This window comes from Daldinia caldariorum (assembly GCF_022478825.1).
Source record: "Daldinia caldariorum strain CBS 122874 unplaced genomic scaffold F4812scaffold_6, whole genome shotgun sequence".
NCBI classification, from domain to species: Eukaryota; Fungi; Ascomycota; class Sordariomycetes; order Xylariales; family Hypoxylaceae; genus Daldinia; species Daldinia caldariorum.
The window spans coordinates 606,036-621,405 of NW_025953042.1; the positions used below are offsets into that span (position 1 = coordinate 606,036).

The following is a 15,370-nucleotide window of genomic DNA, read 5'->3' on the forward strand; positions in this document are numbered from 1 at the left end:
CTGTGAAAAATCGAAGGCAACCGGATTCAAAGGGAGGATTTCCACATTTCATATGAGTTGCAATGATAACTTGTGACTACTATCAGTACTTACTACCGTCGCTACAAGACTTTACATACAGGAGTTTTCCGGGAACTGGCACTCTACGAAGGAGAAATGACAAAAATTATGGAGTTTAGGTGTCTCGGGTCTTTCAATCCCATACCTTACTACCTTTAGGTATCTATCTATTCTATTTATTTTATTTTTTATTATCTCTCGGGCGACAACGTTCGATGGTCAGTCAACGAAGGCAAATTATTATGACTTGGGGGAAGCTGCTACGCCGGGTTGCTTTTTATGTACGTTCTACGGTTGTCTTCGTATAGTTGAGGAGGACTTCTTCTCTAAGTTAGGTAGTGGAGCCAGAGAGGGTGCTGGGGCCGGTAGGCTTATATATAGGTATCTTTTGCTGTGAGAGGATACACGCAAAAAGAATAGGACTGATATATAGTCGTGTTGATTGTCAAAATGCACCTGTGTGACTCGTGATCGGTGATAATGAAGAAAATATACGACTATATTTAGAATGTATGATAGATATACTAATGATTATATTGAATGGTTAGTTACCTAATATGCATCCCTTAGGCAACTATATTGAGTTAAGATACGGAAAAGGTATTAAGGGGTATTTTATTGGGCCCCTATTCAATCAACTCCTACTGTTTTCCTACTGTGCGGAATTGTATACTGAGACCACATCCACAAGGTTGTACTTTAATTCATTATCATCTCGTAAAGTAACTTGACTCGATAGTAAAATTTCCAAAAAGTGGTCCGCCAACCACGAACCGCTTTGCCATAACCACTACCATACCGTGCTGTACTCATGCTTGTGCTGTGCTAATTCCATCACAAAACAACCGCTTGCCTACCTCCTACTTAGGTGAGGTAGGTACCTGGGTTACTCTCTCACTGGCACGTCCATTCCGCCCTGTAACCTGTCCAAGTCATCACATCATGTGCGTACGTAGGTTAACCCAGGTGAATACAAATTTTCTTTTTTTTCTTTCTTTCTTTCTCCTCCCCTTCCCCTCCTCCCCAAGAACTTCCTAGACGAATGGAATCCATGACATGCATCAGGCTTCACCCGTCACCTCCGCCGACCAATCCCTCCGAATCTCCAGCTCCAGGAGCTCAGGCGTGTTCTCGATGATGAGACCCTTTTCGTTGGCCAGATGCAGCAGGCAGATGAAACAGAAGCTGGTCGAGATGTCGTCCATGACCGTCTTGGGGTATACCGTCTGCAAGTCGTTCATGACCTCCGTGAACTTGAGCGTTTCTCCTTCTCCCTTACCAGCCCTCCTCTCGGGGCTCTTGACCGGGGTAGGAAGTCCGGTGTTGTTGCCGTCCTGTAAAAAAGTTAGATTAAGTTCTAGTTATGAATTTATAGAAACTAAGAAAGGCCAAGGGGTGTTGCGTGTTTTGGTTGTCTTACCTCTTCTAATCCCAAGCCCTTCCAAAGTTCCTCCTTCAACCGGCGTACGTCTACTTTCTTTGCCCGCCGAGCATATTGCACGTATTCCGGCCTTAACCGGCGTGTAGATGTGACCAGCTGCGTTCCGAACCCGCCCGTCGTCATGCCATTGTCGAGCATACCGGTAATACCGATGTCCTGCGTAGCAGGGACGTCTGCGCCCGGTGAGAAGTGATCCCTAGCATCAGCGAACTCGAGGTCGTCGTCATCGTCGAGCATACCACCACCGGGTAGCGGCATTTCGTCGTCAAAGAAGTTGGCGTCGTAATCACCTGCGGGGATGACCGTGTCCTGATCGGCATTCTGCATCGGCTCTCTCTGGGCCCAGAAGGCTTCATCCATATCACCCGGAATGACGTTATTTTCTTGCTGGTTGGCGTTCCCGAACAAAGCCGCCTTCTTACCAAAACGGCTGCGACGACTCAAACGGGCCTTGGGTTTCAAGAATAGATTAAGAAGCTGCGTCGAGTTGAAGTGCTTGTCGTCGGGAAGTAGATTTCGAGTCTTCGACTTCCAGTCCTTCTTGGGTAGAGAAATGGCAGCGTTGCTTGCCGCCTGGGTAAAGATGGTCTCAGCTACTTTTTGGTCCAAGGGGGCCGCAAAGTCTATTTCAAAAGGTTCTTTTTCCTTCCGGTGGCGGGTGCTCGTCTCGGGCTTGTTAGCATCCTTGATTTTCCGTATCCTCCAATGCTCCGGGCCGGCCCAGTTCTTTTGGAGAGCTTGGTCGAAGTAACCAAGGATGTCTTCGTGCATCTTATCGGCGTTCTTAGAATGGTTCATAGATACCATGTAGTTACCATTCTCCTCATCAATACCGTCGACCCCATCGCCGACATCTCCACCAGCCATTCCGTCATCAGTGCCGATGTTGTAAGGCCGCATCTGTGGTTCCAGGGCGGCTTCCCGTGCCCAAGCTTCACCACCTTCGCCGAATGCGACATCAGCAACGTCAAAGCCACCCATCGCCGTCATATCGTCAAAGCCGGCGGGGTTATCGTCATCAATAAACATGCCAGACTTATTACCGACACCGGCACTTCCACTTTCGTCCTCGTCCCCATCGTCTTCTAGAGCGCGTAGGAACGGGATGTCTAGAGAGCCCGATGGGTTACCGAGCTCAAACGTTTTCAGTGATGGACATATGTCTTGCTCATCTAATTTCGTCAGGTCGGGGAAGAACTTGGCGGCGAGCGCGCCGATGTCGATTTCTACATCTTCTTCCTCCTGAGCGGGCTGCTGTTCTGTGATAGTAGCCTCCTGTTCTTCTTCCGCCTCTTCCTCTTCTTCGGCGGTAACGTCTTCTCTTCTTCGGGGCTTAATGCCTTCTGCAGAAGCGTCGTTGGCATCGTCGCTACTGTCGAATACGATACGACCCTGGCCATCAATCATAAGATGGTTCAATAGGAGACCTTTAGCACCACCTTCGTCAAAATCTGCTGAAGCTTTCTTGAACAATGGATCCACAGCAAATTCAAGTTCGAATTTCTTCAGCTGTAGCGAAGCAAAAGATGGCGCAAGAGTCGCTTCCGAAGACCGTTGCTGTGGAAGAATGAAGAATTAGAATTTTTTCTTGACGCATGATGAAATGCAAAACTTACCCGCTTCTTTGACTTTTTCTTGACCGCATTTCCATCTTCATCTACTTCTTCTTCGCTTTCCTCGCCCTCGGCGTCACCCTCCCTATCCTTTTTCTTCGAGTTGCTATCGGCCAGACCGCTTAGTAGCTTGCCCGTTTCTGTAGCTACGCTGTCGACTCTGCTGGTGTAAATCTTGACGCAACCGTCTAAGGTGCAACTTGCTCTCTGAAAGTTAACTCCGTCCCCGTCCTTCAGTAGGGACATGTCATGGAAATAATCGATAAGAGCGAAGTTCCAGGAGTTCGTAGCGTTGATTTTATTATCGGTAGCCATCTTCATCCATTCTTCAAAGTTGGCCAGGATGGGCACACGTTTCATAGGCGTCACGCCAGTATTGGTGCCGACTACGTAGACATCGTCATCGTCATCCATACCGCGTCGCGGCGTTTGTAGATTTGAGCGAGGAGAGCCATTGTCACCGTCGGCCAGTCTATGAGCGGCTTTCTTCGCAGGCGTAGCCGCAGCCGCCTGCAGTTCGTTAATCTGTTTTTCGTGGAGGGCTCTTCGCGATTGTAGTCGTCCCCTCTTCTCTTGGACGTCGTCGTTGAGAGGAATTCTAGATTTCGACAGTGAGATTTTGGTTGCTAGGGAAGCCATGGAAGCCATGGAAGCTAAGCGACAAGTGTAAACATTAAGGCACCTGTTAACTTACTTTAAGGGGGATTTGAATGGCGAGCCGGCAGAACCGGTTGTGGTCCTTCTGCCCGCGCTGGGTCGAGGGCCATGAGCTACTCGAGGCATATTTAGTTGCTTTTGTTTTTGTATTACATGTAAATTCGGGCTACATGAGAATTGTTTGGTCGGGTCGAGATGCAGGTCGCAAAGTGTTGTTCGCGTTTTCTGAGTTGGCCGGCAACAACTTTGATTTCACCTTTGCGCAAATGCAACAACATTCAAGTAAACAAATCGAAATGGCGCTAAGGATTGCCTTTAGGTTTATGTACCTAGCTGCTTAGCTAAGGTAAGGCGGGATTACCCCACTACTAGAAAGTACGTAGGTACATGTTAAATGCCAATTACCTAATCTGGTACCTACATGTACGTACCTATATGTACGTAAGGTACATGATGCTCCATGGGAGCCACATCACCGGTGATGCAGGTGCAGATTGTACGCGGCGTGTGGCGCATTTACGCATTTATACCCATCCATCATTATCCATTATTTCATCCCCCCCTTAAGATCAATTTGCAATTCAATTCACCTAATTCGCCTAGGATCGTACATACACTTGATACTTGATGCACTCGAACCGTTTAAAGTTACCCAGAAGGTGCATTTCTCGGAATTATCTACCGAATTTTACCTTACCCCCTTGTTCAATTCGAATACTTGACGTCAGTGTAACTCAGTCCGTTTGAGGTGACCAAGTCTACTTTCCTTGAACCCAATGGTTTGGGAACACCAAACAGCAAGTGCTGTCAGTGTTGCGTTAGCCAAGTTACAAAGTCAAGCTGCCAAGTAACAGAATATTCGTCAGGTCATTCCCGCCATCTAGGTACGCAGCCACGTCAAACTACCTAACCTAGGTTCTCTTCTCATTGGTCTTCCGTTTTAAGTAGAGAGAAGTATTCACCACCTTTGATCGTCACCTCGATACAATTTGATACTTTGATACCATTCCTATTATAATTGTTATAATAATTATTATATCACTTATTTTTCTTAGAAAAGAAATATCCCAAGTCTTCCTCTTTCACCAACTACTAATTCATCCCATAAGCATACCTACTAAATATATGCGCTCATCCGGTGATGGCGTTTTAAAACAGCCAACAGGGGCAACTTAAACAATGCACACCGCTGTGCGTGGGAAGAGGGGATTCAGCTCCCGCCCATTCTACACTACCCTGTTCCTCCTCACTCTCATCGCCACCTATAGTCTGTTCATCCGAGCGCCCGCGGTATCATCACAACAGCGACCAAGTTTATCCCTACGATCCGGTGAAGACTGCCGTTTAGTCCATCATGCTCAAGATAAGTGCGACTTCGTAAGACGCAATTGTCACGATGATGAAGCGGGTCTTATAGAGTATTTGACATTCTATTATTGCGATCTTGGACATCTACAGCCTCTTGCCTTCATCACATTGGTCCTCTGGTTGGGCTTGCTATTCACTACCATCGGGATAGCTGCAAGTGACTTTTTCAGCGTCAATCTCAGCACCATCGCCACCATCCTTGGTTTGAGTGAGAGTCTTGCCGGCGTTACTTTCCTGGCCTTTGGAAATGGTTCGCCGGATGTGTTTAGCACTTTCGCCGCCATGAGCTCCAACAGTGGCAGCATGGCCGTCGGAGAGCTGATCGGTGCCGCAGGTTTTATCACCTCTGTCGTGGCTGGCTCCATGGCTTTAGTGCGCGAGTTCAAGGTCAGCAAGAAAACGTTTGTGCGGGACATAAGCTTTTTTATAGTGGCGGTCAGCTTTGCTATGGGGTTTTTAGCTGATGGAAACATACATCTGTGGGAATGCAGCGTCATGATTGCTTTCTACATCTTCTACGTTATCGTTGTAGTTGGCTGGCATGCAGTTACCAAAAGGAGACGAGCACGACGGCTTAAAGAGGCCCTATCTCGCAGCCACTACTTCGCGTCGGGAAGCGAACGTAACAATGACGAGCTGGAACCGTATAGGGACGACCCAGATGATGAAGACCCACAGCCCATAGAACGTCGTTCTTCGGGGAGGAGCGGCTCCAGCTCTACTGACATTGGAATTCTAGAGCGAGGGCCCCGGATTGAGATTGGCGCACCCGATGACGAGGAAGATACTGATCATAGTCAGCACGTTGCTGCAGAAATGACAAGTAGCATGCGTGTCAATCGTCCGCGAGGAAGGAGAAGTAACACTACTACAATAACCCCGATTCGGCCAAGCTTAGTTGGTGCGCTCGAATTCAGATCGGTATTATCATCGTTACAAGAGGAAGGGAATGTACGCATGCGACCATTATACCATAACCGAAGCAATTCTGCCGATCTCCTGCGGACGGGACGCGTGGTCGTTCAAGCGGCGAAAAGTACGCAGATAATTCGGAATATCGATGACACCGCTGTTACAGCCAGGAACCGAGCGCAGTCATCCGGAAGTGTCCCGACTACTGTCGATGCCGACCTTGCACCCAGGAAATCGTCAGAGGAGAGAGGCAGAACCCCTAGCCCGCATACCATAGGGGGAAAGTTGGCCCCTCCTCTTAGCGATCAATTCGGTGGTCTTCGCGCAGATAATTCTACTTTGGAGGGTATGTCGTCGAATTCCCGTCCGCAATTGCAACGTCTTCGTATCCCAAGCCCTCCTGGAAGCGAGAGGTCCTCGCCATCATTATCACCGTTTCCGGCATTTACTGAGTCGCCGCTCGTTCTTGCGGAGTCTACTCAACAGCCCCCGCACCACATGTCACCACCTGCTGCTGAAGACCGAAGTCCATCTTTCCTCGGTTTGGTCGAACACACGGGTTCGAAACCCATTAGATGGTGGCCTTACCGGATATTACCCCCGCCGCAACTCATAGTCAATACCCTCTTCCCGACGCTACAGGATTGGAGGGGTAAAAACATATGGGATAAGTTTGTTAGTCTTATCTCTGTACCAAGCATATTCTTACTAGTCATCACATTACCTGTTGTGGAAACAGAGGCAACAGACGATGGCTCAGATGAAAGCTTTGTAGAGCAGCGACCGACGGGTCAGCTTGAAAGTGTAGCAGCACCAGTGTCAACAGAACCCGACGGCTCTATTGAACCAGAAACGGAATGGCAGCGATACAGACGACGCACGAGGTCTAGAGCATCTAGTCGCAGCCACTCGCCTAGCTTCATTTCTGTGACTACTCCCGATAATGCTCAGGTGTCAGACCAAGTTCAGGTAGCACCAGCCCCCCTTCCGTCGAATGCACAAATACCCAAGCCTGCCTCAGTGCTCTCGGAAGGTAGTTCAACTCTAGGTGACGAGGAACAGGGCTGGAATCGTTGGCTCTTAATCCTCCAAGTTTTTACAGGTCCATTATTCGCCGTGTTTATCGTCTGGGCGAACATGATCGAGGATCTGGACCGACCCGTCACAACCCTTATAAAGGCTATATTGATTTCACTCGTTTGTTCCCTAATTTTGCTTGGGATTATACTTATGACTACGTCACCCGATCGCCGGCCTAAATATCACTTCTTATTTTGTTTCTTTGGATTCTGCGTATCGATAGCCTGGATATCAACAATTGCAGGAGAAGTAGTCGGCGTACTAAAAGCGTTCGGTGTCATATTAGATATATCAGAAGCAATATTGGGTCTCACCATCTTTGCGGTTGGTAATTCAGTGGGGGATCTGGTCGCAGACGTAACTGTTGCACGACTTGGATACCCAGTGATGGCCTTGTATGTCAATACCCAAGCTTAAAAATTACAGGATTTGTTTGACTGACACTTTACAGATCAGCCTGCTTCGGTGGTCCATTGTTGAACATATTACTCGGTATTGGACTCGGGGGAGCGTACCAAGGAATAACTGCGGCAAACAAGAGGAAAGCAAAACACCCCGATCAGCCGGTGCGGTACAAACCATACCACATACAGGTCAGTGGAACGTTGATGGTTTCGGCTATAACTTTACTTTTCACCCTCTTCGCGTTGCTTGCTATCGTGCCGATGAACAAGTGGATCATGAGCAGGAAGATTGGCTGGTGTCTAATCGGGCTTTGGTCGATCAGTACGGTGGTGAACCTGATTATCGAAGTAACAGGAGTCTGGCAGGACATAGCGTAAAGGGGTTTTGGTGTTCGGACGTGGAGAGTGTAAATTTTCTTTAGTACGCGGGACGAGATTGATGTTTTTACGCTATAGTATATGTAACTACCTATCAGCCGTATAGATTTTATTAGAGCGATATACTCAGGCCATTGTCTTTCTTCTTAGAATATGACTTTTACTACTGCCTAAGTAATATAAGTTTTTTAAGTTTTTTTTTTCTTGAATCTATACAGTTGGGTTGAGTTAATGCTGGATAAATGAGAAGAGTTGTTCGTTCGATATCTCAAACTTGGCAGATATGAAATCAAGCAGGTACCTAAGTTAATAAGTTAATAGTACCTTGATTTAATTGGTACTTGGTATACTTTATCTTGTCTACTACTTCTACTACTTGGAACTTCAAGATGGTTGCCTCGAGTAGCATCTATCAATTAGGTACTTAATGCCCCTATTTCGGTACGTTCCTAAGGCATCAGGATTCAGGGCCGTTTGGGATCTGGAAAGATACCTGAGGCTGCTGAGGTACTCTGTACCGCGAAGTCGGGCTGGTGTGGAGCATGTGGGAAATACACAGCTTCAATTGGTGCACCAACTTCCCCTTGTTCCTTGACCGCCTTCAGTCTAACCCAAGCTAACACGAAGTACCTAGGCATCTAGTGTAGCCTTAGGTACACAAAAGTTCGCAAAGTACCTCTTTAGCCCCTCCCCCTCCATTTTCTTTATATTCCATTCCAGGGGTCCAAGGACCAAGACTCCAAGTACCTATTTAATTGTAAGTACCTATTTATCATTGTACTTTAGGTAATTTTCATAAATCTGGCCTTGTCTTCCTTCTTTACTCAACCATCTTCTAACCGTGCCCCAAGGAAAAAAAGAAAGAAAAAAAGAAATAATAATTCAACATGGACGCTGGCGCCCCTCCTTATCCTCCTCTAGAGGACCGCCCTCTAAAAAACACCATCGCCCTCTTCGATGTAGACGAGACTCTAACGCCGGCGCGTCGCGCTGCTTCTCCCGAAACCCTTCGCACGCTTGAGCTACTTCGACAGAAGGTCGCTATCGGATTCGTCGGCGGATCGAACCTGGCCAAGCAGCAAGAACAGTTGGGCGCCGCTGACCGCCCCGTTACCACCATGTTCGATTTCTGCTTTAGCGAGAACGGTCTGACGGCCTACAAGATGGGTGCCGAGCTACCTTCCAACAGCTTCATCAAGTGGTTAGGCGAGGACAACTATAAGGAACTAGCCAACTGGATCCTGCACTACATCGCCGACCTCGACATCCCTATTAAGCGCGGTACCTTTATCGAATTCCGCAACGGCATGATCAACGTCTCCCCCATCGGCCGTAACGCCAGCACCCAGGAGCGCGACGAGTACCAAGCCTACGACGAGAAGCACAGGATCCGAGAAACTATGGTCGCTAAGATGAGGGAGAAGTTTGGGCACTTGGGCCTGACGTGAGTTGATGTCTATCCCTTATTCTTATCCCAATATGCATATACACCAAGGGCGAAAGAAGAAAAGTAAAGTAAAGAATCATAAGCTAACTTGTCAATCCAACTTAGCTTCTCGATTGGTGGTCAAATCTCCTTCGACGTCTTCCCCACGGGTTGGGACAAGACATACTGCCTAAAGCACCTTGAGGAGGAGGCCAAGAAGCCCGGCGGCATCAACTATACCAACATCCACTTCTTCGGCGACAAGACCGAAAAGGGTGGTAACGACTACGAGATCTACTCCGACCCCCGCACTATTGGCCATTCCGTCAAGGGTCCCGAGGACTGCATGAGGCAGGTTAAGGAGACCTTTGGTCTATAAAGCTTGGACCAGAGAGGAGGAAATTTTACGATGATGACGAGTGAAGATGATGACTGAAAACTACCTAACCTAGTAGATACCTATTCTGATAGATCTGGCTAGACTATGTTGCGTTTGCACATGAGCAAAAGAAAACAAAGAAAGAGAACTTAAGAGGTAGAGAGAGAGTGCTTGGGCATCTCAAGGGTATATATATACTATCCCCGATACCAGCCTGACTTTCAAGACCGACCCCTCAAGATACACCCAATAAAAATAAAATAGATGCCTCGATTATCAACAACGTTGAACAAAGCTTATGTTTTGGCCATTATCCTACTGGCCAAGATGTCTCTTACATCCTAGGAAAAGACTCAGCACGTAAACAACTAGCCGTTTTCTTAACTTTGATTTCATTCAGGCATGACTATCCTCATAACCTACTTAATTAGCCACGTATATATTCTTCGAGAACAAAAAAAAGATAAAGTCCAACATCAGACCGTAAATTCCCGGCCTGCAGAACCTCTCGAGTACAATGACATTATTCATGCTTGCTGTTTGCTTGCTTGCTCGCTTTCGCTTCCTTGACTTCGGATTTCTCACGCTTGCTTACACGTTCTCCTCACTCATGCCGTCGTAATCCAACTCAGTATACGGCATATCCTAGATTTCCTCACTTACGTTACGCACCGGCTCACACTACCTGTGAAGCTCTTGATGACCCTCACCTCACCTCACCTCACTTCATCCCATCTCGTACGGACGGACCTCTTACCTCCCGAATTCCAAATGCGGCACGATAACCGGGCCATACTTCGTCGGCACGGTGAACGCGCCGTCTCCCTGGACCACGAAATCCACGGCGAGGCTCAGCCTGCTCACGCCCCCGTTCGCCTGCTGGTGGAGCTGGTGGTGGGTGTTGGGGCCGTACGGGGTGGCGGGGACGGCGACGGCGTCGGGGTCGTAGGCGACGACGGCGACGTAGTTGCGGCGGCCCATGAGCTTCTTGAGCTCGCGGGGCGCGCCGCTGGCGTCCGTGTGGAAGATCTCCATCATGTCCTCCTTCGTGTCGCTGACCTCGTTGGGCGACGACCGCTGCCCGTTCGCCGGCACGTAGTGCGTCCGGTTGCTGTGCAGCATCTTCAGGATGTACTGCGCCGCCGGCGCCGCCACGATCGGCGACGTGATGATCTGGTACATCGTCTTGTGGTCGCTCGGGTGCGCCGGGTCGTGCACGAGGCCGGCGCCTGCGGCGTTGACGTCTGCGGAGAAGTTAGCCGTGTACATTGCCATATATATACCTCATTTACATATAAGAAAATAAAATAAAAGAAAAGAAAAAGGGGCAAAAGGAAGTTTGGGGCGTTCAAAACGTACCTCCGGACAAGAACGTCATACGCAAGCCCTTCTGATGCGATATCCCCTGCAGCGTGCGGATCAGATACGTGCGCTCGAGGTCCTTGCTATCGTGGGTCCACATGTCCTTCAGGATCTCGCCGATGTCCAAGTCGCCGAACTGGTTGACGACGTTGCCCATGAGGCCCGACTTCCCGACCGCCTTCTTGACCTGGCTGAAGCCCTGCGCGACCATCTCCTTGCCGCCGACGATGCCCGCCACCGAGCTCGTCACCTTGCCCAGCACGTTGTACGTCGTGTTGACGGCCTTCTTTCCCGTCGCGAATGTGTTCGCCAGGCTCTCGACCGTGTCCAGCCGCGGGTACACGATGGGCACCGACAGCATCCACAGGCAGTGCTGCACGCTGGGCGGGAGCATCGCGATCTTCGGGAACAGGCCCTGGTACGTCGGGCCCGCGAGCACCCGGCTCTGCGTCCGCTCCGACCGCAGGTCCACGCCCGCCACCACCACCGCCGGCCCCAGGTACTTGATGAAGTGCCACCCTTGGCCCGTCACCGTGAACAGGTCCATGTCGTGCCCGACGTTCCGCAACACCTCCAGCGTCGTGTGGTGCTGGAACAGCAGGTACATGTCCACCGCGATCCGCCCGATGTTCTTGAACATCTGCGAGTTCTGCATGTAATCCGGGTACGAGCCGTAGCCGTCGAATCTGGAGAGCGCACACACGTAGTAGTTAGCACGTATAAATAAATAAATATTCCTCACAAAAAATAATCCACCGCGTAGATGATATGATTCCTCGCCTAGGTATCCATATCCGTCCGTGACTTACATGTCGTGATCGTCGATCTGGCAAATATGCGGGATCTGCGCAAACGCCTCCCGGAGGAACGGCTGGTCGAAATGGCTCGTGTAGAAGTGGAAGTAGGCGTGGGACACGTCCTCCTCGTGGCGGGCGGTCCACGGGGCGTTCTTGCGGTTGTCGCGGCCGGGCATGGCGAGCCACTGCTTCAGCAGCGGGACCTCCTTCCAGAGCCGGTCGCCGTAGATCTGGTCGCCGAGCCCGAGCTGGACGTGGAAGCCGCCGCAATCCACGTTCTTCTGCAGCACGTCCTTCCACATGAAGCCCAGCCCGCCCAGCTTGCCGCGCTCGCTCTGCGACGTCGACGCCGCGAAGTCGTTCCCCGAGTGCGCGATGAACCGCCAGCTCGTCTCGCCCCGCCCCGCCACCACGAACTCGTACCGCGTGCACCCGAGGTGCGAGGTCACGGCGTACGTCCACCGCTCGGTGCCGCCCTCGCCCATCGGCAGGTCGACGTCGTACTTGAAGAACTGCCACCGCTGGTGCGTGAAGATGGTGTGCGGCACCAGCTGCCGCGGGTTCGGCGACAGGTCCACGCTCAGGTGGATGTGGATGGTGGGGGGCTGGGGGCTGTCGGTCACGATCAGGATGCTGCCGTGCCAGACGCCCTTCTCCACGTCCATGTTCGTGTACCGCAGGTACGGCCCGAAGTACACCCCGTTCGTCGGCTGCACCTTGTACATGTCGACGCCGGCGCCGGGGGGCGGGCCCGAGAACCCGGCGGCGGCGACGGTCGGGGTCGCCGTGGCCACGCTCATGATGCTCTCGGCGTAGCCCGCGGGGGTCTGGGGCGGGAACATGGGCGAGGCCAGGGCGCTCTGCTTGCCGAACATGGGCGAACCGAGCGGGTTGCCGTACGTGGACGCCGTGGGGGAGATGGGCGGCGCCTCGTGGTGGTGGTGGATCGGGTTGGGGCCCTTGGGGAACTCCCACTGCGTCGCCTGCGTCGCCAGGTGGATGTAGTAGTACTGGCCCGAGTTCTGGTCCAGGTGGGCGATCCAGCCCTCGGGCAGCGGCGGCGGCGAGGTCGGGCCCTGGCCCTGGAAGGGCGACGGCGTATGAGCAGTAGCGCCGGCGACCACGAACTGCGGCGGCTGGCCGTTCTGCAGGGGCTCCGGTCTGGGGTCGTTCGCGAAGGCCGGGTGGCCGGGATGTTGTAGAGCCGGGGACGCGAGGGCTACGGCGGCTACGGCTTCCGCCTGCTTCTTGGGCGGCGACGTGGCCTGGGCGGCTTGGGCTGGCGTCGACGAGCTCGAGCTCGCCTGAGTTGGCCGCTGCTTCTCGTTGGGATAGGCCGAGGAGCTTCCGCTCAGATTGATGCTGGAGTATGCGGGAGGGGGACTGGGCGACATCTGCATTCGCTGGAAGTCTTGTTCCAGCACGCTGATCTGGAGCGCAGGTCCGCCGCTACTGGCGGTTGAGCTCGAGGCCGGTGCCGGAGCTGGAGTAGGGGTTGAGCTTGTATTGATATTTGCCGGCCGTGTTGCCTGCGCGCTGAAAGTCGAAGCGGTAGGGCTGGTGACGGGGTTTGCTCCCTGGTATACCGTAGGGGGTCCATGTAGTTGCTGATCAGGAGTCTCCGTCGGCGTCCAAGGACGAGGCGGCTGCTGTTGCTGCTGCTGCTGCGTAGCCGGGTGCTGTCCATATTGCGCCAGTCGCTGAGCCGCCGCGGAGCTTTGAAGACTATTAAGGGTAGCGGTTCCGGATATACCAGCAGCCGCATATCTCGCCTCGATACCTCCTCCGGGGACGGTACCGGGTTCTACGATAGGAGTCTCCGGCGGGGGTGGAGATCCTCGACTCGCTCTTGTAGTTGATGTGGAAGCTGTGGATGCAAAGCGGTTCACGCCGCTATCTGGCATCTTGAGGTGGTTGTCTTCGCTTGCTGCTTGGGGCCGCGCATTGCTGTTCGAGCTTGAGCTCGAAGCCGCAGAGTTCGCCCTAGGCGGAGGATAGTAGGGCTTTTGATGATAGTCAGGGAAGGACGTGGTAGTGCTGATAGGTGCCGGTCTTGCTTGGTTGCCGAGGGGCTTTGCGAAGAGACCGCTGTCGTCTTGTGGAGGAGGGCTGGCCGGACTGAGCGACGCTGGTAGAGGTCTAGGAGCGGTTCCCCGTCGTTCAGCAAGACCTGGTCTCTTCCCGGTAGGACTTGTTTCTAATCGTGGGGAGGTGTCGTTGAATGAACTCGGATGTGAGGAGCCCGGAGGGCTCGTGTAGATCTTATTGAGAGATGGACGGCGGTCGTCGGTAGGATATGGAGGTCGACTCGACTGAGAAGGCTGACTAAATCGATGGTCGTCGTCATCAGGATACGGCAGAGGCGCAGCAGAGCTCGAGGCGCCCGGCGGGAGGGGAAAAGAAGACTTGGAAGATGCCGGGGCGGGATATTTGAACCTCTCTGAGGCTTTATCGGAGCCAGGTCTGGGACTCTGGGGGTTGAATATCCTTAGTGGTTCAACCGTAGGGCTGTCGCAATCTTCAGTGGGTTTACTGAGGAACATCTCCTCTTCAGGTCTTCCGTGGCGATCCATCCTGTTTCACGTATTCTCCTGTACGCGGAGCGCGAGCCGGTTAAAACGGACGCAGATGTACCGACGTGAATACGCGGGATGGCGCACGGGAAGAAGGCCAAAAAAAGTTATTGTTAGGCGCTTTGCGACAAAGCTGGACGTAAACCACCTCCAAACGATGGGCTTGACCTTTATCGTATTGAGGTGGGGGTAGTGATGATTGGCTTTGGTTCTGCCGTAAAGCTCACTGAAGGCTGATGAGCTTTAGCCAAAGAGAATGGAAAGAATACAGATACGGTATACTATACGCGAAGTACAAAGCATGAATAGGTGAAACGAATTCTTACGGAAGGACAAGATGGCTTCGAAGAAGGTCTATGATATGCGACCTACTCACTGGCCGTGTGGATATAAACGTGCCCCTCTTGATCCAGTGGACTCACCCAGCTTGGCAGCTTGGAAGACAGGGCAGATGATTGGCTGATTTCCAAGTTGGCGCTTAAGAAATAGGGAATTTGGGTGAAGCAAAATCGCATACCCAAGCGCCCAATCAGCCATACTGGTGGTTCGCTCATATGAACAAGAAGTCTACCGGTCTACTTCTGGCTTTGCCGATTATCCTTGATATCTGTTCTACAAGCTCTTCATTGGAGAAGCTAGTTCGTACCATTTGCTCAGATGTCGGAATAAGACTCCTGTTCTGCAAAGCCATGATAGGATGAGGTATAAACAGAGATGGTGGATCAGCTGCACTTAATTACTGCCCGTGGATGATAGGTATAATAGTCAAGTTAGGTCAAGTCGAGCAAAGTCTATGACTGTGAAGTTGATTAGACGCTTATAGAAATACATAGTGTATGTGACAGGGGTTACCGCATGATAGAAATAGGTACCCGTTCTTAAGCTTCACATCACGAAGGAGATTCCGTCTTAGCCGTGCT

The 15,370-nt window shown here is 51.5% G+C and overlaps 4 protein-coding genes across 4 annotated transcripts; 2 read left to right on the plus strand and 2 right to left on the minus strand.

The window, feature by feature from the left end:
• Positions 1 to 601: 601 nt before the first annotated feature.
• Positions 602 to 4,055, minus strand: F4812DRAFT_345540 (barren). The gene is made up of 4 exons (XM_047931661.1): positions 3,809 to 4,055; positions 3,118 to 3,712; positions 1,481 to 3,058; positions 602 to 1,394 (listed from the first exon to the last, which is right to left on the minus strand). The coding sequence occupies exons 1-4, from the start codon at positions 3,895 to 3,897 to the stop codon at positions 1,122 to 1,124; spliced, it is 2,535 nt and encodes an 844-aa protein (XP_047791075.1). The 5' UTR covers positions 3,898 to 4,055; the 3' UTR covers positions 602 to 1,121.
• A 283-nt stretch (positions 4,056 to 4,338) lies between these two features.
• F4812DRAFT_424621 (Sodium/calcium exchanger protein-domain-containing protein) lies at positions 4,339 to 8,150 on the plus strand. Its single transcript, XM_047933842.1, has 3 exons — positions 4,339 to 4,655; positions 4,717 to 7,526; positions 7,583 to 8,150. The coding sequence occupies exons 2-3, from the start codon at positions 4,951 to 4,953 to the stop codon at positions 7,911 to 7,913; spliced, it is 2,907 nt and encodes a 968-aa protein (XP_047791076.1). The 5' UTR covers positions 4,339 to 4,655; positions 4,717 to 4,950; the 3' UTR covers positions 7,914 to 8,150.
• A 650-nt stretch (positions 8,151 to 8,800) lies between these two features.
• F4812DRAFT_450709 (eukaryotic phosphomannomutase) lies at positions 8,801 to 9,718 on the plus strand (the record flags this gene model as incomplete). The annotated part of the gene is made up of 2 exons (XM_047936120.1): positions 8,801 to 9,357; positions 9,466 to 9,718. 2 exons carry the CDS (start codon positions 8,801 to 8,803, stop codon positions 9,716 to 9,718), a joined length of 810 nt encoding a protein of 269 aa, XP_047791077.1.
• A 753-nt stretch (positions 9,719 to 10,471) lies between these two features.
• Positions 10,472 to 14,450, minus strand: F4812DRAFT_450710 (uncharacterized protein; the record flags this gene model as incomplete). Its single annotated transcript, XM_047936121.1, has 3 exons — positions 10,472 to 10,962; positions 11,078 to 11,766; positions 11,890 to 14,450. 3 exons carry the CDS (start codon positions 14,448 to 14,450, stop codon positions 10,472 to 10,474), a joined length of 3,741 nt encoding a protein of 1,246 aa, XP_047791078.1.
• Positions 14,451 to 15,370: the final 920 nt, after the last annotated feature.

Bases quoted from the DNA above. Each gene is read 5' to 3' on its own strand.
- F4812DRAFT_424621 (XM_047933842.1), top strand. From the start codon at position 4,951: ATGCACACCGCTGTGCGTGGGAAGAGGGGATTCAGCTCCCGCCCATTC. The intron at 7,527-7,582 runs GTATGTCAATAC...GACACTTTACAG, and splicing joins GGATACCCAGTGATGGCCTT to ATCAGCCTGCTTCGGTGGTC.
- F4812DRAFT_345540 (XM_047931661.1), bottom strand. From the start codon at position 3,897: ATGCCTCGAGTAGCTCATGGCCCTCGACCCAGCGCGGGCAGAAGGACC. The intron at 3,713-3,808 runs GTAAGTTAACAG...GTCGAAATCTAG, and splicing joins CCATTCAAATCCCCCTTAAA to AATTCCTCTCAACGACGACG. The intron at 3,059-3,117 runs GTAAGTTTTGCA...ATTCTTCCACAG, and splicing joins AGAAAAAGTCAAAGAAGCGG to CAACGGTCTTCGGAAGCGAC.